This window comes from Falco biarmicus, chromosome 3 (assembly GCF_023638135.1).
Source record: "Falco biarmicus isolate bFalBia1 chromosome 3, bFalBia1.pri, whole genome shotgun sequence".
In the NCBI taxonomy this organism is placed as follows: domain Eukaryota; kingdom Metazoa; phylum Chordata; class Aves; order Falconiformes; family Falconidae; genus Falco; species Falco biarmicus.
Window position 1 is genome coordinate 66,358,357 of NC_079290.1, and position 24,940 is coordinate 66,383,296.

Consider the following 24,940-nt stretch of genomic DNA (forward strand, 5'->3'; position numbering starts at 1 on the left):
TTGCCACAACTCTTTTAGAGATGGTACCCAAGTTCTGCTTTCTATTTTCTCATTTTTGTATGTCCCTGGCATAAAACAAAAATTTTATGTGTTGAGGGAAATCTAGACACCCTGCTAGATATTTCACAGGCATGTTCAGGCATCAGTGTATTTTCCTCTCAAACCCATTTAGCACAGAATACTGAAAAACTTCTGACAATAGTTACATAGCAGAGGTTCAAGGAAAATACAGGCCTGGATAACAGACTGGTTTTTTCCCCCCTCAATGAAAAGATTTTAAGTGTTAAGTGTTTATAAAATGGAAGTCAACAGATTGTGCCTCAAATATTTTCTATGATGTTGTAACACAGGGGTCCTCAAACTACGGCCCGCGGGCCAGATACGGCCCCCCAGGGTCCTCAATCCAGCCCCCGGTATTTACAGAAACCACCCCCACTGCCCCCCCGCCGGGGGTTGGAGGGGAAACCAAGCAGCCGCAGATGGCTGCCTGCCACTTCATCCACGCGCCGGCCCCCTGTTTAAAAAGTTCGAGGACCCCTGTTGTAACATAACTAACTGATGCATGTACCCCATATTCTGAATAAACTGCTACGTTAAAGTAACTGTCACCTATAGTATTATCAGTCAAGAGCTCCTTTTCAATTGTTAACATCTTCAAAAAATGCAGCGGTTTGAACTTAAAATTCCTTCAAAACTAAAACACGCACCTTGCTGTTCTATACCTAATAGGTCTAACACACGACTGCCAACATCTTCAGTTCTTGAACATAAGTATGCACTGTACACATCTGCAACATTACAAACTACAATCCACCACCAACAAATTATCTGAGTTAAAAAGTCCTTTATTAAGACCAATCCAAACCAGCAATTCTAATATTTTACAGTAACAATTACAATGCACAATTTTTTAAAATTATTGTCTTTTCACATCCTTTTCCTCTGTACATTTCTTCTGTGTACATACTTCACATTGTAGCATCATTATAATTTCCCATTGGGATATACAGTACATATAGTTTGAACCACAGTCCAGTTTCTTTGGTTCAAAGTGATGAACTCCTTCCACAAAGACTTCATAAATTTCTTCCATAACATACATGCTGCTGCCACAGATATGTGAATTAGAAGCGTTTTCTTTACATTTCAGGCTCCCATTGAATAAGCTGTCCAATTTCAACATGAGAAGTCATCTGATGATCATTAACAATCAAGAAGCTGCACTATATTCTCTAAGCATTTTAAATAGTAGGCATGTAGCTCATTTTCTTCTGGCTGAGGAATAGCTAAAAGGAATTAAAAACAAGATTTGAATTTCTAGTTGATTCTTAATGCAAAGTTACTTTTTTCAAAGACTGCATTGAATGCCTTGCTAGAATTCATGCAATTTTATGATCTTATAGACATTAAGTGGCAAATGGAGTACTAATATTTTATGTTGCAAAGTCTGGTTTTTCATTTTTAAAGGCTAGAATTTCACAGCTTTCCAAGCCCCCCGGCTTAGTTGTGACAGAAAGAAGTGAAAACCGCCCTTCAATTCTGCTGTGTTACAATGAGGTCATGCCTTGTTCTTCCCAAATTTCTCCTGGGGTAGGACAAAGTGGGAAATGTAAAACAACAACAGCCATATTGAAAAATTCCCCCACTTGCACTCAGAAGAACAATCTACCATTTTAGTTCAATTGCCACTGTAAAGTGATCAAAGATTTATTAGGGTAGGCTAGTTGAGAACCTTAAGGCAGGAAAATATAGATGACAGCTCCACATGACTGCAAACTGTAGCAATTACTGTTGTATAAAATTTTTCATACTCAATATTTTGATATTTAAATGTTTATTGAATCAAAAATCAATATTTCAGTCTAGGACTTTATCTTCTAAAGCAGTACATAAATACATGGGGATTAATGTTATAGGGTGCTAGTCTGTAAAAGCTGCATATTCCTACCTTACTGATTCAACATATTTTGAAAAATCTCTGATCAGTGGTAGTTATGCTGTGAAGAATACACAAACTTGTCTATTTACTAACACACTACCAATATATGAAATGTTGCATTATGTTATGTTTAATGATTGACTTAGTAAAAGATGAGTTTGAAACAACAGTACATTGACAAAATCAACGGATTTGGGTGACAGTACAGAAGAATTATCATGAGATGTTCTAGCAACAATACATCTCCTTATTAGGATACTATAAATGTTCAGCACAGGCAGAAATTTTGTGGCACTTCTGATTGTGCAACATACCATGGGAACCTGGTATAAGCCCCCCCAGTTGATAAACCTATTTGAGTACATCTACAGAGCAATTAGAATTAGTAGGAAAACTCATTAGCTTAAAATAAGACATTTGGATGTTTTTGCAAGATCAGAGTCTTGATGTCACTAATAACCAATAAACCTATTATTAGCTACTGAAGCTCCAGCTACAGACCAGTATTTGAACATCTTTCAAAACCAATGCTCTTGAGCTGAAGATAGCAACCTTTGTATAAAGCTATTCAAATGACAGTTATGTTCAGTTACTTGAACAAAAAACTCAAGCTTTCAGAAAGTCAGTTAACTCATGGTACAGTATTTTAAGACTGGCACAATGATTTCTTCTGATCCCTTCCTTATGTGGCTGAACACAGTGAGGCTGAGCAGTATTAAGCCAAGTCAATGCTAAATGAACCATTTTTCTTGTCATTAAATTTAAGAATCAATGCAAAAGTGTACTGTGCAAAGAAAGCATCTTGGAGCAGGCACGATCAGACCTACTCTTACAGAGTAGCCTTAGCAATTACCTCAGGTTTTACTTATAATTTGTTAACCAAGAGGCATTTTTCTATATCTGTATTTTTAACATGCCTAACCATAAACCGTATTGTTACTCATGATTTTAGAGACAAAAGTATCCTTACAAAAACTTGTATCACAACAAAAAAACATTGTGATGATATAAATAGAAATGTATTAATGATGGCAAAATACAGAATTGACATTACTTGGAAGCAGGACTTACTCTTCTTCGCTAATGAATAAGCCTCATCTATTCTTCTTCTTATTGATGGATTCTTCAAAGTCACTTTTGCCTGTAGCACACACACACAAACAAAATATGACAACTTGACTTTCTCTGTCACGTGTTCACTCTAAGCACAACGTTTAGAAAATTACAATAATTTGGCAGAACATGAAATGCGGGAGTTTTAGAATTAGCATATGACTATATTATCATACAGACTGCATTTATATAAGTAGACACAAATCACAGAAGACAAGCTGCTTCCTTACCCTGTTGTTTAACCTCTTAGCCTGTGCAGTTATACAATTAGAATAATAAAATAAAACTGCTACTGTAAACTTTATTTTTATTTACTGAAAGGTTACTGTATTGTTTACAGCATAGAAGTAACATTACAGGCTTTTCAAGTATTTCTCAACTACTAACCTTCTGATAGTTGTGAAGCAAAGCCCAAAGTGAAGCTGCTCCTATTCTCTGAACAGCATGACAGTCACTTTCCAAACAGGCAGACAGTACTGCAATGGCTTTATCTAATGAGAAAAATAAAATAAAAAATGCAGCTAGAAAAAGTCATCAAAATCACACAAATATATTTGCACGTCTCAGTATTTTGATGCTTGGAGTACACTTATTTCCATGACAAGTATCGGTACGGCAGAGGAATTACAGAAACTTTATAATCAGATTTCTTAAATTGAAATATGCTCATGAGATCAGTAGACTACATCGAAAGAAGTGTTATAAAGTATATAGCAAAACAAAACCAAGCAGTGCTAAAAAATTAAGCCCTCAGTAATAAAACATGAATGTTACATACAGTCATCAGCTATGCATAGGGACTGAGTAAGGCATGAAACTGTTTTATAACTCCCAACAGCCACAATTAAAAGCCACATCAGGATGGAAATTAAGACGCTTCTATTTTCCTTAGTAGATGATTTGTAACCAATGAGAAATATTTGCCACCTTACTGTAGATGCCTTCATTTCCTAGCCTTGCTCTGAAGCCAGACTCTTCAAGTTTGCTTGTTCACTTCATAATAAAAATTCACAGATTATGTAACTGAATAACGTACGCTTAATTAAGGCAGCAAATCAGCAGGAAAAAAATAAAAGTATGGTCACTGGAAAACCTGCTGAGAACTTACAAGAGACAGGAGCATGCTCTCTGCAATAAAATGGGGGAAAGAAACATGCCTTTTACAAAGAACTGAGAAAAAGGTTCTGTGCATGTTGTTACATCAAATATACGTGCCATGATTATAACTCTATCATTATCATGAACATTTTCCACACATGAAAAGACAAAATTCTTTGTCTTAATACCCATGACTTGCAGGAGATAAGGTTTTGTTCAACTGAAAGATAGGAACTTCAGTTATTTCAAAGTGACTGACTCAAAGAATCCTTCAACACCACCACACACTCCCACCAGAAGAAATACTATCTGTTGGAGAAACTGCAAAAATCCTTTCATTCACAATGTGTTACTATATTCAAATGATCAGACTCACAATAAATTTTGATTTTTTCAAAAACTATTTGCTTTTCCTTTTGCTATATATTATTTTCATTTCTTTTCTGCCAAAATATGTGTTCGGTAATTACTTCTATGAAAATAATTTTTTATAAAATTGTTTTTCTAAATAACAATATTGAGTTCTTGGTCAGTAACCCAAACTGTAATGAAAATATTCTAGAAGACACCATATTCTCAGAGTACAATAGCTTGTATACCCTTTAGATACTTACCATTAGCTAATACCTTTGGTTTATTAGTTGGACTAAAACATATGTTATGTAGAATAAGAAGTGCTAGATGTTGGCTGCTCTTGTGTTTGTATTTACACATTTCCACGATCTGATCTAAAAAGCCATTTATCTTCATGATCATCTGCTGTCCATCTTCTCCAAAAGATACGTTCAGTAGCAGCTTTAGCCAAAGAGTAGACGCATTACCAGAATTTTTATGACTTCCTTTTGGTAATGAGAGAGACAAAAAGTTCTGCAGGAAGTTACTCTGTCAGAAGGGAGAAAATGGATATTAGAATTTATAGTATTCCATGGTTTGTTCACTGCTGTTTGACTTTCCAATCTGCATACTTGATCAAAAACTAGCACTAAATGTTTAATTTACGTATTTCAGGGAACCCATTGTTAGTCAAGGATTTTTTGAAAGAATTACATATGAAAAAGAATCCCCATCTTGGTTAAAACATTAATATGGTAAATACATTTTCTTCTGTAATAACTTATGCTGTGTAGATACATAAAAGTTGACTCAACACAATATATTTCTTTAAAGGCCAATTCCCATGACTTCATAAGCTTTTTGCTTTGCATTTAGTGTTTCTGCCCCAAAAAAAGCTAGAAACAGTTTAAATGAATCAATGCACTACTTACTAGTGTATTATTGATTCCTTATTTGTTATGGCTTGTGTTATTAGCAAATGTTAAAGGTATCATAGAATCATAGAACACTGCAAGTTGGAAGGGACTCACAATGATCTAAATTGTACCACCACCACCCCCTTCACTGACAGCAATAGTGACGCCCTCTATTTTTGTAAGCTTTGAAGAAAAAGTTCTGTGTGTTGTTACGGCATACACCACTGCTTCCCAGTCTCAGGGTTTGCCTCCACTTTAAGGATATTCTGAGCAGGTGAAAATCTATTCCCCAGTTGCAAGGGGTATATCTCCCATATGTTATGTTCTAACATAACATTCCTATGATGAAAAAAGTCCTTGACTAAATATTCCCAACCTCACCAACCTTCGACAAGTCATACAGGCATCTGGACAAAAGCAAAAGATCCAGCATACAAACTCTGTTGTGGTTTTCTTCACATTAGTATAATATTGGTAATTTAATTTTCACAGATGGAATTAATAATTCAGCATTGCTTACACTTAAGAAAGAGCTCAGGAGAAAGAATGAAGACTATCACATTAAAGTGAAACTCTGAAGACAGCAAAAGCCAAAACAATTCTCAGAACAGAACAGCCATAGAAAAGATCTCAAAGTCTTATTTTCTATCAAAAAGATTGATTATCAGCAATTTTGTAACTCTTATGACCAGATTTTACAGAATTAGCACCACTAAAGTTTTGTATCTCCCCCTGCCTTTTCTAACAGCTAATTAGGTTCAAGCATAAAATATTGTTAATGCAAATTGAAACAAATTGTTGTAATTAATAAACTACTATAAAAGATGCTAAAAACAAACACACTTTTAAATTTATGATTTGTTAGCTAGTTTTATCATGTCATCGCTGTAGCTGATTTTCTACATGGTTTGACTTCTTGTTTCAAGGTGTTGAATTTATTTAAATGATCAAAGTTAAATTTAAAAAAGATTTTTTCAAAGAACGTTTGATAAAACAGAGCAAGGACCATTCAATATATAAATTAAGAAGGGAAAAGACAGTACTTACATTCATATAATAAGGATATATTTGTATCTAACAGCCAGTTACTCACATAAAGGACACCTTCTCTAAAACTATAACTTTAATAAAGGTTATGTTTCACACAGTATACCTAAAGATTTATACAACATTTAATTTCTTGTTTACTCGCATGCAGTTTGTTCTACTGTATGCTTACTTTCATGATCCACTAGTGATTGTTATCAACATACATAGGTATTAAAAATTTTACACCCCACTGAAACTGAGAAGTTATACAAGCTCTAGCAAAAATTGTGCCATTCCATATGCTGTTTCTGTCCAGAACATGAATATGACCAAATTACACACTGCAATTTGGGAACAATAACAGAACTAACTAAGAAGACACAATGGTTTTGATTCGCACAGAAGCATCTCTATGTGATCACAGGACACTCCATATTGAAATATGAAGGGTTATTAAAAAGGAAAAAGCATCCATCACATTCCTAAAATCAAGAATATTATTTACTTACCTTTTGAATAATGCCCCTACAGTCATGAGACAGAGCAAGGTTAGAAAGAAGACAAAAGACCACCTGCTGAACTGGGCTGTTATCATTTGACACTTGGGAAGCCAATTTCAAGATGCTATGCATTAATGAATTGCCAGATGCACTTCGTGCAGATGGAAGTGATAATTGTCCACCACTGGCCCAACAAAGTGAAGCACAACCTTGAAGAAATAAAACATTTATCATAGACTGCTCTTCCTATTGATTTTACTTTTTTTATGTATATGTACATTTGTCCTAACAGCTCAAAGACTGAAACGGGACTTTTGAAAAGATTGGGCTTTTTTTTCTTTGAACCACAGTGAAGTCAATGGGACATGCTTTGAATAGAAACAGGCCTGAAAGTGGCAGTTTACTGGAATAGGCGTCTACTGTTCTAGAATCCAGGAGGCAATTCTGTTAAAGAGAAGCCATTGCTCTGTGTCAGAAAGCCTCCTTGAAAAACAGAACCCTATCTACAGCATTATACAATTATTTGGCATCAGAATCTGAATGAACCCTCTGAATCTCAGAAAAAGACCTCTCTACACCTCTCTACACCTCTCTACACCTCTCTACACCTCTCTACACCTCTCTACACCTCTCTACACCTCTCTACACCTCTCTACACCTCTCTACACCTCTCTACACCTCTCTACACCTCTCTACACCTCTCTACACCTCTCTACACCTCTCTACACCTCTCTACACCTCTCTACACCTCTCTACACCTCTCTACACCTCTCTACACCTCTCTACACCTCTCTACACCTCTCTACACCTCTCTACACCTCTCTACACCTCTCTACACCTCTCTACACCTCTCTACACCTCTCTACACCTCTCTACACCTCTCTACACCTCTCTACACCTCTCTACACCTCTCTACACCTCTCTACACCTCTCTACACCTCTCTACACCTCTCTACACCTCTCTACACCTCTCTACACCTCTCTACACCTCTCTACACCTCTCTACACCTCTCTACACCTCTCTACACCTCTCTACACCTCTCTACACCTCTCTACACCTCTCTACACCTCTCTACACCTCTCTACACCTCTCTACACCTCTCTACACCTCTCTACACCTCTCTACACCTCTCTACACCTCTCTACACCTCTCTACACCTCTCTACACCTCTCTACACCTGTAAAGGTTTAATAAGTTTCTTAAAACATCTTTCTGAGAAATAAAAGTGCTGTCTGCATCTGTCATTAACCTTCTACCACAGTAGCAGGCAAAATCCTATGCTACAGAGCTACAAGCTCAGATTAATAGAATCACAGAATCATAAATCGTTTAGGTTGGAAAAGACCTGTAAGATCAAGTCCAACTGCTAATCTAGCACTGTCAAGTCCACACCAAACCATGCCACCAAGTGCCACGTCTATACAACATCTTTTAAATACCTCCAGGGATGGCAATTCAACCACTTCCCTGGGCAGCCTGTTCCAATGCTTGACCGCCCTTTCAGTGAAGAAATTTTTCTTAATATCTAATCTAAACCTCTCCTGGCACAACTTGAAGCCATTTCTTCTTGTCCTATCACTAGTTACTTGGGAAAACCGACTGACACCCACCTTGTTACAATCTCCTTTCAGGTAGTTGTATAGAGAGATAAGATCCCTCCTGAGTCTCCTCTTCTCCAGGCTAAACAACCCCAGTTCCCTCAGCTGCTCCTCATAACACTCGTACTCTAGACTGTTCACAGGCTTCACTGCCCTCCTCTGGACACGCTCCAGCACCTCAATGTCCCTCTTGAAGTGAGGGGCTCAAAACTGAACACAGTATTTGAGATGCAATCTCACCAGCATCAAGTCCCGATCTTCCAGCTCAGGGGCTGGGTACCTGGAGAACTGGTCTTCCTATTAAAGACTGAGGCTAAGGCGGCATTAAGTACCTCAGCTTCTTCCTCATACTTTGTCACTATGTTTTCCCCACATCCAATAGAGGATGGAGATTCTCCTTAGCCCTTCTTTTGTTGCTAATGTGATGATAGCAACATTTTTATTGTCTTTATGGCAGTAGCCTGATCAAGTTCTAGTTTTCTCCCTGCATAACCTCAGGACATCCTTGTGCTCCAGTGGCAGGGAACAACGAAGTCCCCAACATGATGATTGTGCACAAATATGCTTATATACCTTTTTATGTAGTGGCATTTGCCATCTGCAACAACAGTTAACTTCTTACATGGCAAAAGTAAATAAAAATGAGACTGTTCATAACAGTTAAAAACATCTACATGCATTTCTTTGACTACACTAAGGGGAAGTAGTTAACCAGTTCAGAGTAGGTAAGTTTGTGTCACCTCATAAGCCAACTATTCTGAACAGAAAGAAAAAACATCATCAGTATAAAACTACTTGCCCTTAATTAGCAAGAAAAATAAAACCGCAGCCTAGAGTCACTCAGAGTTATGAAACAAGAAAGTCCATCAGAACTTCAGCTGGATTTCCACTACATCACAGGACATGACATTTAAATTTTATATCCTGTGGTTGACTAATACATATTTGAACTTTCTCCATCCCATATTAAAAAATGTTTATGAAAAAAAGCATTGCAAGGTCATTTAAGGTCTGGAGACATTAACTTAAATATAGGGTTAAAAAAAGCTCAGAGACTGTTCAGTTAATATATTTTAACCAGGCTAACTCTTTCATGGTATCTTGACAGGGAGAAATCAACAGATACTTATCTGTCTCTTCAAGCCATCAGCAAGTCATTACATGAGTCAATAACCAGGATATGGAATAAGACAAAAAGAACAGGCTTCTAGTAGTGGGGATAATTACTTATTAATGGAAACAAAAGGTTTCCTCAAATGAAGAAGACAATTCTTACGAAAAATACACAAATACAAGCTGCTGAGCTCAATGCATAAATAAATGAAAGAAATTTAATCAAGAATTAAATTAAGATTCTTGAATATTTTAGAATCAGAATGTTCTCAATAAGGGCTGAAGTACAAACTACATAAAGTACTGATACACTGTTCTCTGTGAGAGAATTCCTAGAGTAGTATTTCTACAGTATACTACTGAGTTTGGTAGGACTTTCATGTAACCTTCAAACATAACAATTTGAATTAAATGTTATTTAATCCTTTAATACAACTGTACTCTTGCTAAATCCAACAGACTGAAATAGGATCTGAACAAAAGTCTTCTTAAATATGTTAAAATCAAAACTCTTGATAGCTTTGATGGACCAGTGCTTTGACACTTTCTTGTTATGGTAGTAATAAACATTCTTTTCCCTTTATTATGCTTTTCTGCATTAATAATTCTGGTCAAATATTTTGATGTATTACATCACAGAGTGACTCTCATACCTGCAGGATAGTTTGCAGTGTAGACACAAAGCAAATGCAGAGCTATTTGCATTGAGGAGTCATCTATCAAAAACCATGGCCACAATGAATGAAGAACAGGAACAAGATGAGCTTTGAGTGCTGCCACCTGCAAGAACACGACAAAGAATTTAAAGTACTATACTATGAAGTACTTTCAAAATGAAGTATAAATAGAGTAAGAAAAGCATGCCTTAATCTTATTGTGTCCCATTACTTTGCTTTAAAAGATTGTATGGAAAGAACTGACACCCTTATTTGAACACTAATGAATTTAACACTATTCCAGTCAAAACCAGCACAAGTTTTAATTACTGAGACACATGCAAAAAAATTAAAGATTTATTCATTTCAATTGTGATTGTTCAAGAGCTCCCTATTCTAAGGTTTTATTCTACTCCAACTAAACTACTTACTGGAACTCAAAAAGCATGGAAATAGAAAGGTGCAGTTCTACAGAGCAAATGATAAAAAACCTTGTTATCAATAACAACCTCCTTTCTCCTCCAAGCAACTGACTCTGCAGACCCCTGATCAAAATAAGAAAAATATACCACAATAAACCTATCTGAGATTATGACACAACCAAGTTATAGGGACCTTACAGATAACCAGATAGCCCATAATTTACATGGTGTTTTGTACACAAAAATGATGCTAAAACATGCCCTCAATAGGGGTATCTTCTGGTAGGTCTGTAAATCTAGTGGTTCCACCAATGCATTTGCACAAGTTGTATCAAAATGCCAAGATAAATTAAACTCTGAAAGAGAAAATGGAAATAAATATGTGAAAGATAGCAATACAAAAAAGGAAAAGTCGTGATCAGAAAGAAAGAATACAGGGGGGAAAAATGAAAAAAGTAATGTAGTATTTTCCCAATGCAAAAAACAGGTAGGCAGAAGAACTGAGGTAGAAAAAAAAATTCTTTTCTTTTTTTCTGTGCTTTTGAATGTGAAATGAAAAGAATAAATTTGAAACAAAACCCTGAGAAAGAAAAATTGTGCAAAAAAAATCAAGATGGAAACAAAATTGTGCCTTGCAGGATTAGCGTAATTTAACTTAGACAAAGAAAAGTAAATGGCAAATTACTATTTAGGGATTTGGGTCTTTTTTTGTTGGTGGGTTTTTTGGGTTTTTTTGTCTTTCAAAAAAAGAAAAGAAAAAAAAGAGAGCAGAATAAACTACTTCCCAAGATATGAACTTCACCTCTTACGTGTCTTTCTTGTGGCCCTACACTTTTCTCTACATCCATTTTTTACATTATATGCTTTGAAAACTGGAATTATTGATTTAAGCAAAGGAGAAGTGGGTATAAAGTATGACAGTCATCTGAGACCTTTGGGAGATGATGTTTCAATAAGAACACCGAGTTCCTAATGCATGTCTGAAATATTCTTAGGAGGTGGGAATAATAATGAGATTTGAAGTATTTCTTGCCATTAATATCAAACTTAAAATTTAGCAAGCTTGAAAATAATTTCAAAGTAAAAAAACCCCACAATCTTCATTCACTAACTGAATGCGTTCATATTATTTCAGTATAAGAATACTTACTTTGCATTCTTCATTTTGAAAGAGGCAGTTTCTGAGGAGCTGCATAGAACACCTTAACTGCTTGATAAGGTTATCCTCCTATCCAGAGAAAAATATTTGAAGACCATCAACATAAGACCAGAATTAATTCTGTACAAGGAAGAAAGAGATTTCAAAGGAGAGGTGCAAATCTAAGGCATCAACATTTGGGTCACATCTCTTCAGCAGAGTTTCTTTCTGATTTCAGCTAGGATTCATCTCAGCTAGATTCAACCATGTATACTAAAGACACTTAAAAGAAGTTACTTGGAGTCATCCTCACCCCTCATAACCCCACAGATGCCATTTCTAGGGGCACTGATCTGGCCAAATACAGAGATCTGTAATGTAGAGCTCCATTTCTCTTACAACTAATGAAGAGTGGGTGAGAACACTATTTGCTCCTTCCATCCTACAGCAAACCTCTAAAAACAAGTCAAACAAATGACTCCCTAGAGGCACTTGTTTTTATTCCTTTGATAAAAACAAGGATAAACTAGCTTTTGTCTTGCAGATCTCTACATTTGGTCAGACCAATCCATCCTTGTATTCCTAGTGTCTTAGCTCCCCGTCCTTAATAATAAAATAGTCTCCAATCTGATACAAATATTACAAAGATAAATACAGACCTTTGGACAGTGAGGCACTATACTAAGATTCAAGTATACAAGTAAACAAAAGATCCATCTTCATGATAGTGCTGTGACACTAAAAGGCTAATGATGGCTGACCTAACTTCTATAAGGCTGACATACTAAACCACTTTTGAAAGATGATCAGATTCCAATAAGCTTGTTCACCACAGCAGACTATTCCTGTTTTATCAAGCATAAAGGAACTAAAATATAAAATAGGATTCACGCTTAAATCTCAGACAAGGGGAAGCAAAAATGCTCACTTATGTAACATATCACGTACAGTTGATGACATTTAGAGATGAAGTAAAAGTCTATCTAAAAAAAGTTAATGAAAGTCAGGTGCGGTAGATTAAAAGAAACATACAAGCCATCATTACAAATATGGTTTATGACTTGCTTGCCTCTTTTTTAGCTAAATAAAGTGCCAACTCTAAGATGTTCCTTCAAGAACTTACATATGTATTAATTTGCTTAATACAAATAGCACCAAATCCTATAAAATGCCACAAGCTACAACTTATATTTAATATGTTAACTTCTAGGAGGTCGAAAAAGTTATAGAGTGTGCTGATGGCACTGTTCGTATGTATTTATTTGTTTTAGCATATCTTGATTTTTACTAAGATCTTATTTTGAGGGGAGTTTTTGAAAGCTTGGTAACCTGTAAATACTCTTCATGCCCTTTGTTAGCATCACAGTAATTATTGTGAAAAAAAAGAAATATCAGGCAAAATATTTCAGTTGCCCTGAGAATGAAGCCAAGTCAAACACTTATTTCCCAGCAGTTAAAAGAAAGAGAAAAAGAAAAGAAGCTCCAACAACTTCACCTTGACAGCTGTGCCTCGGAAGTGGGATGAGGGGCAGTTTTGTGAACCATCAGCTAAATCTAACTATGAAAGCAATGTCTCAGTTTCTCTCACATGAAACTAGATTGCCGGTAGCTAGTTATGAACCACATAGAATGAACAGCCTGCTTACATATGATGTAGCAACTACCATCGCAGCTCAACAAGGAAATCTGCCAAAAATTCTTTTGCAATTCTCTTTCAAAGTACTCTTAATTAAACATAAACAAGTCTTCCTGAACTTTCTCAGAGGCTCCTTCAATTTTTTTCAAGTTTTAAATTCCCTCTACAGTTAGCAGAGGAGCAAATGTCCCCCAGAGCTTCCCCCTTCTCAACCCAAGAAATAAAGACCAAGCTGACTTGAACCTTACTGGACATACCCAGGGCAGGACACCTTTCACCCTCTACCCCTTGAAGAAGGGATAATAAATGTGTTTAGGAGATCAAAAAAAAATATCGTAGCCTTCAAACGTTGGGGTCAACCTCAAATTCTTTTAAGCACCCACTGCTATAAAACACAGTTCCATACTCTCACAAATCAAGGCTAATGTCTGTGCCAAAGCCTCAAAGAACTCAAACAATGCAGAAGTATCCTGCAGAAAGATGTTTTCTGCAATTTCTGCTTTACGCGGGAGCAGACAAGGTATAAAACTTGACAGCAAATATTATTTTCAGTATTTTAATAATTCTTTAGGTTAAAGTGGTAGAAAACAAGCAGAATGCAACAAAAACTCTTATTAAACTGTTGTATGATGGTGAGAATTAATCTATGTCTAGTTATGGTAAGGAAAAAAGTAAAAAAAAGAACAAAACCAAAACACCACACTGACAAGAAATTAAAGCCAGGGACAATTGAGTCTGATGACAAAAAACCAAGATGTCCAGACCAAGTACACAGGAGGACAGAAGATGAATCAGAAATGGAAGCCAGATCACGTGAGACAGTAAAGAATACAAAATAATGACATATGTGCAAGCAAACTGGAATTGGTTTTGAAGTGGGAGGGAGATTGACTAGTACAGGACTAAATAAAAACAAAGTGGCTAGCACTGGCTGAACGACACTGAGAAAGAAAATCTGAGAAACAGAAAAATTATTATAGTGGAAACAAGATGGGAAAAATTAGACTGATCGGATAGGACCATGAAGTCAAGGTTGAAAGTCCAACTATGTTTGAAAATAATATAGTACTCTTAGATACTGTTGTAGGCTAAATAAGTATCAGAACTTGTGAGCACTGACAGGTGACAAATGGATGAACATGTATGCGCGTGAATGTTTGAAACGAAACTTTTGAGCTCTCAGAAGTCCGCTAGTTGCTGTCTTCAACCAGAATGGGCTAGTTGCTAATTCTGATAACCTGGACTAAAAGTGGGAAGTCGTGAATCCTCCAATTAATGAAAAGACATGAGACGGAACCACAAATTCAGACGCTGCTCATGTGTTGTAATTTGTACATAAATTACTTAGATTAGGTAAACAGTATCTTAGAGTTCTGTAAAGAAAAGCCAGTGGTGAAAAGGAATCCTGAAAAGAAATGGGTTTCTGAAGGAAAGAAACAGGCCTAAAAAGAACGTGAAGATCCCGGCTGCTGGAACAATCCTGCAAGTGGAAGAAGATCCTGGAGACCAGAAAGATGCATGGAGACAAATGTCACACATCTGCAGGCTTTGGCTAGTAACACCCAAGACTGGTAACTGAGCAGCTGCAAAGCACAAACTGATATGATTTTCTGCCTGATCTTCTTGCACCAGCAGTTGTCTCCATGTTGGAAAAGGAAGCCGAGAAAAGGGTCAGAGAGTGAGTATGTGAGAGAATCACGTTGGTAAAAGCTCTAAAATAACTGAACCTCAAAGACGCCCCAGTATCCAGATCCACTACAAGTCGTTTACTGTCTCACCCCTGACCAATACCAATAGGACCCACCTCAACAAAAACAAAACCAACCAACCAAAAAAGAGCTGGGAAGTGCCTTATCATATCAGTCTTACTGTTTTTTATAGTTACCTTTTTTTTCTGTGCTTTCCCAGGCTTTAGGGAATCCAAATTCAGCTGTGCATGAACGTGCTTCATGTTTTCTATACAGCTGTCTATAAGATCAACTGAAAGACAAAAAATATTAAAATTTAGGCATTCATTCACAATCAAAATATTTTATGAAACATAAAATATCTTTCTTGCCATAATCTTGATTACATCTACCCTCCTGAACTGAGATTTAAGGATTCAGAAGTCAAATTCTGTGAGTTCATAATATATTTTTATCTTCTTGATATCAGGAAGTAACCGACAGTCTCCAGGATGGGAATGTGTCTAGTTGAATGATCTCAAGAAATAAGAATACATTTGAGTCCTCTTGCAACAGAGTCCTGTGAAAGGAATGCCCAAAGGAAGGACTGATAAGATGGAGAGGGGAAGATGATTTGGGAAAAAGAGGATAGCAATTCATAACTCTTCAGGATATCTTCAGTTATGCTGCCTAGAAGACTGAAGCTTCAAGGGCATGCCTTCAGGTTACCCAGCTCTTCACTAACAGCAGCAATTTGCTGCATCTGAGGTAAGACAAAATAGAGTAAATGTTCAGGTGACTCAAAATGCAAAATGTTGAGTTAGGCTCTTTCTCAGGATATAGAGTCTTTAATGCATGAAAGATCAGGGAGTGACTATATCAGTGGACAAGGGAAGAGCTATAGATGTGATTTATTTGGACTTCTGTAAGGCCTTTGACACAGGCCCCCAAAACATCTTTCTCTAAATCTGAGAGATACAGATTTGATGGGTGGACTGTTCAGTGGGTGAGGAATTGGTTGGATGGTCACATCCAGAGAGTAATGGTCAATGGTTCAATGTTCAGATGGAGACTGGTGACAAGTGGTGTCTCTCAGGGACCTGTATTGGCATCAATACTGTTTACTATCTTCACCAATGACATAGTGGGACTGAGTGCACCTTCAGCAAGTTTGCAGATGACACCAAGCTGAGTGGTACAGTTGACATCCCCAAGGGACAGGATGCCATCCAGAAGGATCAGGACAAGCTCAAGAAGTGGGCCCATGTGAACCTCATGAGGTTCAACAAGGCCAAGTGCAAGGTCTTGCACCAGGGTTGCGGTAGCATCAATACAGGCTGGAAGTGGAAGGGATTGAGAGCAGCCCTGAGGAGTAGGACTTGGGGTTATTGGTGGATGAAAAGGTGGACATAAGCTGACAATGTGCACTTGCAGCCCAGAAAGCCAGCCAGATCCTGGCGTGCACCAAAAGTAGTGTGGCCAGCAGGTAAAGAGAGGTGATTCTCCCCCTCTGCTCTGCCCTGGTGACACCCCACCTGGAGTACTGCACCCAGCTCTGGAGCTCTCAGAAAGACATGGACCTATTGGAGTGAATTCAGAGGAGGGCCACAGAAATTAGAGGGATGGAACACCTTTCCTACAAAAAAGGTCTGAGACAGTTGGGGTTCTTCAGCCTGGAGAAGAGAAGGCTCCAGGCAGGCCTTATTACAGCTTTACAATACTTAAAGGGGGCTTATAAGAAAGATGGGGACCAACTTTTTAGCAGGGCCTGTTGCAATAGGATAAGGGGTAATGGTTTTAAACTAAAAAAGGGTAGATTCAGACTAGGTTTAAGGAAGAAATTTTTTTACAATGAGAGTGGTAAGACACTGGCACAGGTTGCCCAGAGAGGTGGTAGATACCTCATCCCTGGAAACATTCAAGGTCAAGTTGGACAGGGCTCTCAGAAACCTGATCTAGTTGAAGATGTCCCTGCTCACTGCAGGGGGTGTTGGGGTGGATGAACTTTAAAGGTCTCTATTCTATGATCATAGGCTCATGGGATAATTCAGGTTGGAAGAGATGGCCTCCAGAGGTCATGAAGTCCAACCTCTTGCTCAAAGTCAAGTCAGCTATAAGATCAGGCAAAGCTTACCTGCAACCTTATCCAGTTTGGTCTTGAAAATCTTCAAAGACAGAGACTGCACAGTATGTCTAGCCACTGCTTGACTGCCTTCAAAGGGGCAACGGTTCTTTACAGCCAGTCTGACTCTCACATTTCAATTTATGTCTGTTCTCTTGCATACTCCTACACCACGCACTGCTGTGAAATACCCAGCTCTGTCTCCTTCAAAATCTCCCATGTACAAGAAGGCTGCTATTAGGTCCCCCCAAAACCTTATTTTCTCCAGGTTGAACGCAATCAGTTCCCTCAGCTTCTTCTCTAAGGACAAGTGGACACAACCACCTTGGTGGCCCTCTATTGAATTTGCTCCACTTTGTTGATGTCTTTCTTGTACTGGGCCAAAACTGGATGCATTATTCTAGATTTGGTCTAACAAGTTCTAAGTAGAAAAATAATCCTTCCCCTCCCAGTCTACTGGCAGTATTCCCGTTGATACAGCCCAGCATGCTGTTACATTCAGTTTGCTGCCTACCAAGACCTCATCGTCCTTTTCAGCTCCCCAGTCAGCCTGTACTGCTGTAAAGGGTTGGTCTTTTTCAGGTGCAGGACTTAGCATTTGTATCTTGAAAAGTAGCCCTTAAGAGCTGAACGGGTGATATGAGAGCTACAGATATCTCCAGGACACTGATTTGAAGCCCAGAACTACTTCTCCTCTCCTTTTCTAAGATTCGTGTTGCATCATAGCAAGGGTGACGTGACAGCTGCTCTAGCACATAATGGATGCACTTCATACACTGGTAGTGCCTTCACAGGAAATCGGGTCTTAGATGATCTAGTGCAGGGGTCCTCAAACTACAGCCCGTGGGCTCGATACGGCCCCCCAGGGTCCTCAATCCAGCCCCTGGTATTTACAGAACACCCCCACCCGCCCCCCCCCTCCGCCCCCACCAGGGGTTGTGGGGGGGAAACCAAGCAGCCGCAAATGACTGCCTGCCACTTCATCCACACGCCGGCCCCCTGTTTGAGGGCCCCTGATCTAGTGGGTCATCAAAATAATGACCTGACTCAAGCAAGGGCTGAGTAGACCACCAATACACTGGGAAAGAGCAGAAATTAGGTATATAGCATAGGATTTAAAGTTTGGAGTTTTCTGACGCTATTGGAATCAGACATTGAGCAGACATGTCTAGGCTACCTATTTCAGTGTAGTTTTAAAGTAGGTTTAAAGGACTTTCAGTAGGCTTGAAGGACTGAACTAATCAACAGAGATGCAAGTAACAAGAAAGCAACCCAGACAAAGAGCACTTGTGCTGATCAGCAGGTATTAAATGCATGATACATGAAAAATGCAAATAAAGAAGTCTCCCCTGTGTTCCAGTGGGCACACAAAAAAAAGAAATATCGTTTATTAGAGGTTTAAAACTTTTGTTTTACTACTGTAAAGTAAAAACTTTAGGCATGAAAGATGTTGCACTGCAAGGGGAGAAGGTCCTACTTGAACTGTAAAATGGGAAAAAAGAAACAAAGAGGCATGGAAGAACAAAGCTGAGAGAAATAAGTCTCTTCTCGTCTAGGTACAGCCAGAACTGAGAACACAGGGAATACCTTCACCTACAAACCTGTATCAGCATAGTGCAAAACAAAAAATGGAAGGTACTGCCAGTGCAAAATCTCCAGTTGTGAATAGATGAATATGCCACTATCAGTAAAAGTTCACAGGTCTCTTCTCACTCTCACACAGAGCTGTGATTTCACCACAAATTTTTAGACTGACTACAAAAGAGTATTTGATCTGTAGCCGAAAACTAATTATTCATAAACTTTCACTGTAAAAATCTGGAAAAAAATGTCACTGAAAATCAGGGTGGTTTTTTTTAACAAAAAAAAATATTATTTAAAAAACAACATCTGCAATCATTTGATTCATAAATTATTTAACATACATTTTGAAATGCTCACCTTCCAAAGCACACTTCTGGGCATTTTTACTGACAGCTAACAGAGACAGCAGTGCATTTGTAGCAACTTCTTTCAGTGCATGCTGTGAAGATTTTCTTTCACAGACCTAAAAAAAAAAAAAAAAAATGCACATTCATTACCACAATGAAAAAATGACTCTATTAAAAGTTGCATTCCTATCTATAAATATGTTATACATAGTCTATATTTTCATTTGGATGATTTACCGCTATTTTCCTATCCAGCATTCTCCCTCTCTGAAGTGATTATTTTTTCTAAAATGTTAAAAAAAATATATATTTTTTTTGCTTCTAAGTCCACTCCTTTTACTCTTTTCTTAACATTCTACTTTCCTAAAGCCTGGATTCACAGCCCTGGCATTCCAGACCTTTCCTAGTATTCAGGCTTGCTATTGCAGACAATTCACTGACATGCCTTTAGTGTAGTCTCACTTTCAATCAATACAATGATGAAGGATAGACATTAAACATCATGAAATTCTTTAGAATAAAACCACCATTGTCACAGGGATAACTTTAGGTACTCTTCCAATCAGAAAAAAATGGTAGTTTGTCCTATTTTCATGAGGCCTTTGAGAGCTTCACTGTATTTCTAATAACACAAATACAATCTCTGTGCTTTCAAAAGAATATTTTTTAGAGTCATATAACAAGACAGTTGAAAGACAAAGAGCTGTCTGTGCTTTATATACTAACCACTACATAATTTTGTCCATCTAGCAATTTTCCCTAAAATATCATACCAATACCAACATACAATGTAACGGAAAATGGTATGCACTGTAAACAAAAAAATATAGTAAAGTAAGATCTGTTGCTGGACCACAGCAGAAAGAAAAACGTATTTTAAAGTTTGTAATAAAAACAGCATCTGAAGAAAGACAGTACTTCAGACAGAAATCTCATCAGTACCCAGACATAGGACCTCACAGATTTTACACCTCTACATATATCACATGTATCATCTTTTATTTGCTTTAGTCCTCTAGCTAGTAATTGCCTAATAAAGTTTTCAAACTTTTAATATGCAATAAACTACCAATGTATGCTCTCGGTTTACCATTTATTGAAGTGTTCAGTGTAACCAGGACTGAAAAGATCAAGGGATGAAGACCAGTAAATTATTAACTTGAAGAACAAGAAAACCTCATTGATAAGGATGACTGACTCCAAATTAAAGCATGGGCTGTGTTCTGCATTTATAGGTAGCAAAAATAAAATAAAAAAAAAAAAATCACATTTAGACTACAGCTGGGTTTATTACATCCCAAGTGAAATCTCAAAGCTATCAGCAACACAAGAATGTTCTAAGTAAATAGACTACTTTTCTGTACTAATAGGCGGTGGATTCTTTTTAAAAGAATTTAGAGGTTTGAGTAAAAATATAAAAAGCTTAAAGTTTAAAGCTGATGCTAATTTACACAAGTCAGGAAAAGACAGAATGCTGGGTTCCTTTAGTCCTGCATAACCTAATATGTAGATTTTGTGATTTATCCATTCAAAGGCTTCTGCTCTATTAAGTTGCCAGCTGTTTTAATTTTTTCTTAGTACTTAGGAGTATTTTAGTAATAAACCAAATATTTCCCTGTCAATCTCTTGGGTATTTTCCTTTAAGTAATATGTGGCTAATTAGAACTGATTAAATAATTAAGGTGAGTTGTCCTCTATTTGTAACTTTTAAAAAAGTTTTCATTTGATCTTACTATTTTCTAAATTTTATCTTTAAAACTAGCAAAATTTCATTCTTTCTGGAAGCATGCTCCTCTGTGTATTTTTTCCTTACTTTGCAATCACGAATTGCAGTTTATAGTAAAGAAGAAAATTTACGTCAATCATAGGAACACTTCAATAATTAATAATTAATGGTTATTAACTACTAGTTGAATGGAAACAATAACTCTATGTAAATTTATAATGCCTTCTGCCAGTAGAATCTATAGTTTTAAACTACTAGTATTGAAGTATTAAAATGAGAATGGACACTCAATTCTTTTTTGAAATTATGATAATTAATAAATTTAAGATGTTCCAAAAATCCACAGCAGATTCATAGCACCTACTTTAAGTTAGGTGAAGGGGAGATTACAAACCCTTCTAGAACGCTAACTTTTATATCTAGGAAAAAAGCTAGCGCCTGAATTTGAGACTATGTATGGATTATGGTTTCCTTCTTACTTTTACTTCTGATCTTGAAAACATATATACAGAGGTTAAAGTTTACGTACACAAAAGCACCAAAACCTTCCAAAATCAGCATGTGTGTTTACTAAATTGGTTGTATGCAATAATGCACACTAATTTAGGACGTGGTCTGCTAATACTCACAATTGCAGACCAGGACTTAAGTTAGCATTTGCCATTGCATATCAGCCTCTGTAGATTTTATGTAATTAGGATGATTAATGGAGATGACTGTTTGAAAATTCTCTCCCACAGCTTCTTCTATGTTAGTCAATTATTTGCTTGAGTGCTTCTCTTGAAGAAGGATCATATTTAAATATTTTGGGTTGGTTTGGTTTTTTTTTTATTTTTAGTAGCTTACTTTACGTCTTATGGGCTCCTCTTTCAACTGCCTCTCAATGACCATCATGGAGACTGAAGAAAAAAAAAAATACATGTACTTTGCTCTAAAAAACCCTAAAGCTGCTTCTTTCCTAATTCTATCATCCTTTTTTGGAGATTGTAGCAACTATATCTCTTTCATGTATTATAAAACCCTAGACAATGTTGGTTATCTTTTGAGCAGTTTTATGAACAAAATGCAATGTCCAGCTAGAGCTCTGAACAGTTCAAGAGCAAGTTAACAGCTGCTACCTCTTATAATACTCAAACTATGTCATACTGCCTGATACACATTCATTGGCCTGGCTGTGGCCTGGCTGCAGTTAATTCTTAATTGTATAGATGACTTCTGCTGTCACCATAAGAATCATCACTTTTTCCTGGCAAAGATTGGTAATGAGCTATGTACACTTGTATGAAAATAGAAGAATGTGACTTAGAACACAACACATCTTTGACATACTTCCATGCATTCACATATTTTGTGCCAGAGCCAAGGAGTTCAGTTTTAGGTACATACATAAGCACTAAATACAAAAACGTTAACAGGATATTTAGCAAATTATGGGATTTCAATGAATTGCCCGTGTTTTGCTGTGAGTCTCTGAAAATCATGTCCTCACAGGAAATTTCTATGCACTGAAAGTATCTGAAATTAGCAGCCAAAGAGAGGGGGAATTCTAGTGACTGGCCAATACAGTGGCACCAAGAAGGGTCCTCTTAAGAGGTTTCTCCTACCCAAAAGACACCAGGTTCTCAGTGGACAGAATACTATGCTGCAGAAATGCTATAGAGCCACAATGGTGTAACAGCAGCAGTAAAGAAGAACAGGTTATGTGACAGATGTTAGCTAGATCAGGACAAGGCTTGGTAGGAGTGAGGTTATTCGACAAGAATTCAGCAGCCATAGGAAAAGAAGAGATAAAGCGATACTAAGCATCATTTTGGGCACACCACCCAATATGCACCAATACTATTAAAAATAATAATAATTACAAGACACTGACTCCAGAACATCAGAAATCATAAGCTACATTATGTTATACTAAAAGTGTCTTTCAGACAAACACTACACTTCTAATCATGGATCACTATTACTATTACAGTGAATAACTGCATATAATTTAAAGAACAATGAGTATTTAGCTAAAAATTATGAGTATATAGATAAAATAACCAATTTGAGAGGGGAAATAAATTAGAAACAAATGTCACAATTTTTCTTATTATTAAGTAATCGAAGATATTTTAACATTTTAAATAAGTAAAGGATGTAAATATAAGGGACATAAAAGAATCATTTAGGACAATATATTAAGGAATAAATAAGAATAACGAGATTACATTATGCAAGACGGAACATTCAGAATAAGTATCTAGAAAAAAAAAAAATCTTGTCACCAATAAATATTATGTCAGTCAACAAGTTCCTAAAAGAATTAGTGAAAATACCTGGCCAACTTAAAACTGTCTTGGAAAATGCAATAATATATGCACCTTAAGCGCAACAACACTGATTTTACACTATCAGGAAATGAACTAGAAGGATTAATTATTCATCTTGGTTCACAAATTTTATAAAGGCAGCTGTTAAAAGCAACTGTCATTTACAATATGGATAGCTATGTCTTGAAGCTTAAAAATCTCATTACATGTTTGGAAATGCAGGGGAAAAAAAGCTTATCAGTATTTAGCCAAGCATATTATATTGAAGTACCATCTTCTCTACGTAAGTTTCTATACCATCCTGTTGCACCATTATTGCCTCCCAAGGCACTTCCTAGAAGTTGCTGCTTTGCAATTGATGCAGCTTATTACATGAATTTCAAAAGTGATTGTAACATATGTCTCAAATTAAAGATGTCTTGGGTCATAACTAGAAACAATTGATTTTTCATTAGGTAACTATATTTCTTTTTAACAAAATATAAAAATGCAAAAATATATCCTGCAATCACATCATCAAATTCTAAATACCTGAATAATCAATGCAGTAAGTTGAGTTACTGATGCCTGACATCCTTCTGCATGATCTAGAAGAAAGCTAATAGTTGGATTCTGACATGTATTGTGTTTATCTTGGAGCTGTCTTCTTCCTTCCTCATTCAAAAGGACAGAAAGGAACTGTAAACTAGCCATATACAAAGCAGGATATGCGGCTGACAGACGAATACAATCACAAATGGTATCTGAAAGGTTAAACAGGAAAATAGAAATTTTTATGTTTCATTCTGAATAAACCTTAAGTGCTTTGGAACTCAAGAAGACTTATCAAAGAAAGCATGTGAGCCAAGAAGCAGTTATACCTATGCACTGCACAAGGAGATCTAAAAATTCTATGCATTTGATAAGTCTTTAAAAATCTAAGAAATAAAAGTTTGAGTTTTATAGGTTTGGATGAATTAGTTGCTCTGCATTAATTTGAACATAAAACAAAAAAACAATTTCCATTTGCTAAATCACTCATTTGTCTGACAATTTTCTGAACTCTCCTTGCTTTATTCAACAGGTTACATTATAATACTAACAGTACCAACCAGCTGCTCTATGTACAATTGGATTTGGATTTACTGGATAACTTAACATACGCTTGGATGAAATCACAAACTTCAATGGACTATCCTCATCTTCACTACTGAAGCATGTCAGAGAATCTTGGTGACCCAGAGCCCTAACTATCCAAGTCACTAACGAAGGAGTAATTAAAAAACAAACCAACCCCTCTAAAAAATTTCTGCATTCCTAGGTCTCTTATCTTCCCTCAAAACTTTGCTTTCCTTTTATGTAAGATTTAAAAAAGAAAAAGAATGAAAGGAACTCACAGGTCCCATATTTGATTAAGTGTTACAACTAGAACTGCTAACTCATAAAAATTTATTTAATTAGTTGCTAGCTCAAAACCTATCCAGGAAAAGTTATTACCAATTATTGCTGTACAATGAATTGCAAGGGCTGCTGTCACAGATGGAAAAGATATTTGGCCACTCTTCCACAATAATGTAGCAAGAAGGTTGAAAAAGTCTACCCATGTTTCATGAAGTACAGATGTTAACTCAGTATCTGCAAAGACAATATAGAAAAAAAAAAAAATCAAACCATTTACACATGTGCACAAACCTGGATAGCTAAGCCTGA

General features: G+C 36.7%; 1 protein-coding gene across 5 annotated transcripts in view; it reads right to left on the bottom strand.

Annotated features, from left to right (window-relative positions):
- Positions 1-824: 824 nt before the first annotated feature.
- The window catches only part of RTTN (rotatin), an 89,802-nt gene continuing 65,686 nt past the window's right edge, over positions 825-24,940 (bottom strand). For all 5 annotated transcript variants that reach the window (XM_056332081.1, XM_056332080.1, XM_056332082.1 and 2 more), the window contains 11 exons: positions 24,728-24,865; positions 23,783-23,994; positions 19,224-19,329; positions 15,379-15,473; positions 11,870-11,947; positions 10,295-10,421; positions 6,939-7,138; positions 4,765-5,032; positions 3,440-3,543; positions 3,011-3,080; positions 825-1,286 (listed from right to left, as the gene is read on the bottom strand). In XM_056332081.1, the coding sequence (XP_056188056.1) occupies positions 1,204-1,286; positions 3,011-3,080; positions 3,440-3,543; positions 4,765-5,032; positions 6,939-7,138; positions 10,295-10,421; positions 11,870-11,947; positions 15,379-15,473; positions 19,224-19,329; positions 23,783-23,994; positions 24,728-24,865 (1,481 nt within the window). In that variant the 3' untranslated portion in view covers positions 825-1,203. The remainder of the gene's footprint in view (positions 1,287-3,010; positions 3,081-3,439; positions 3,544-4,764; positions 5,033-6,938; positions 7,139-10,294; positions 10,422-11,869; positions 11,948-15,378; positions 15,474-19,223; positions 19,330-23,782; positions 23,995-24,727; positions 24,866-24,940) is intronic.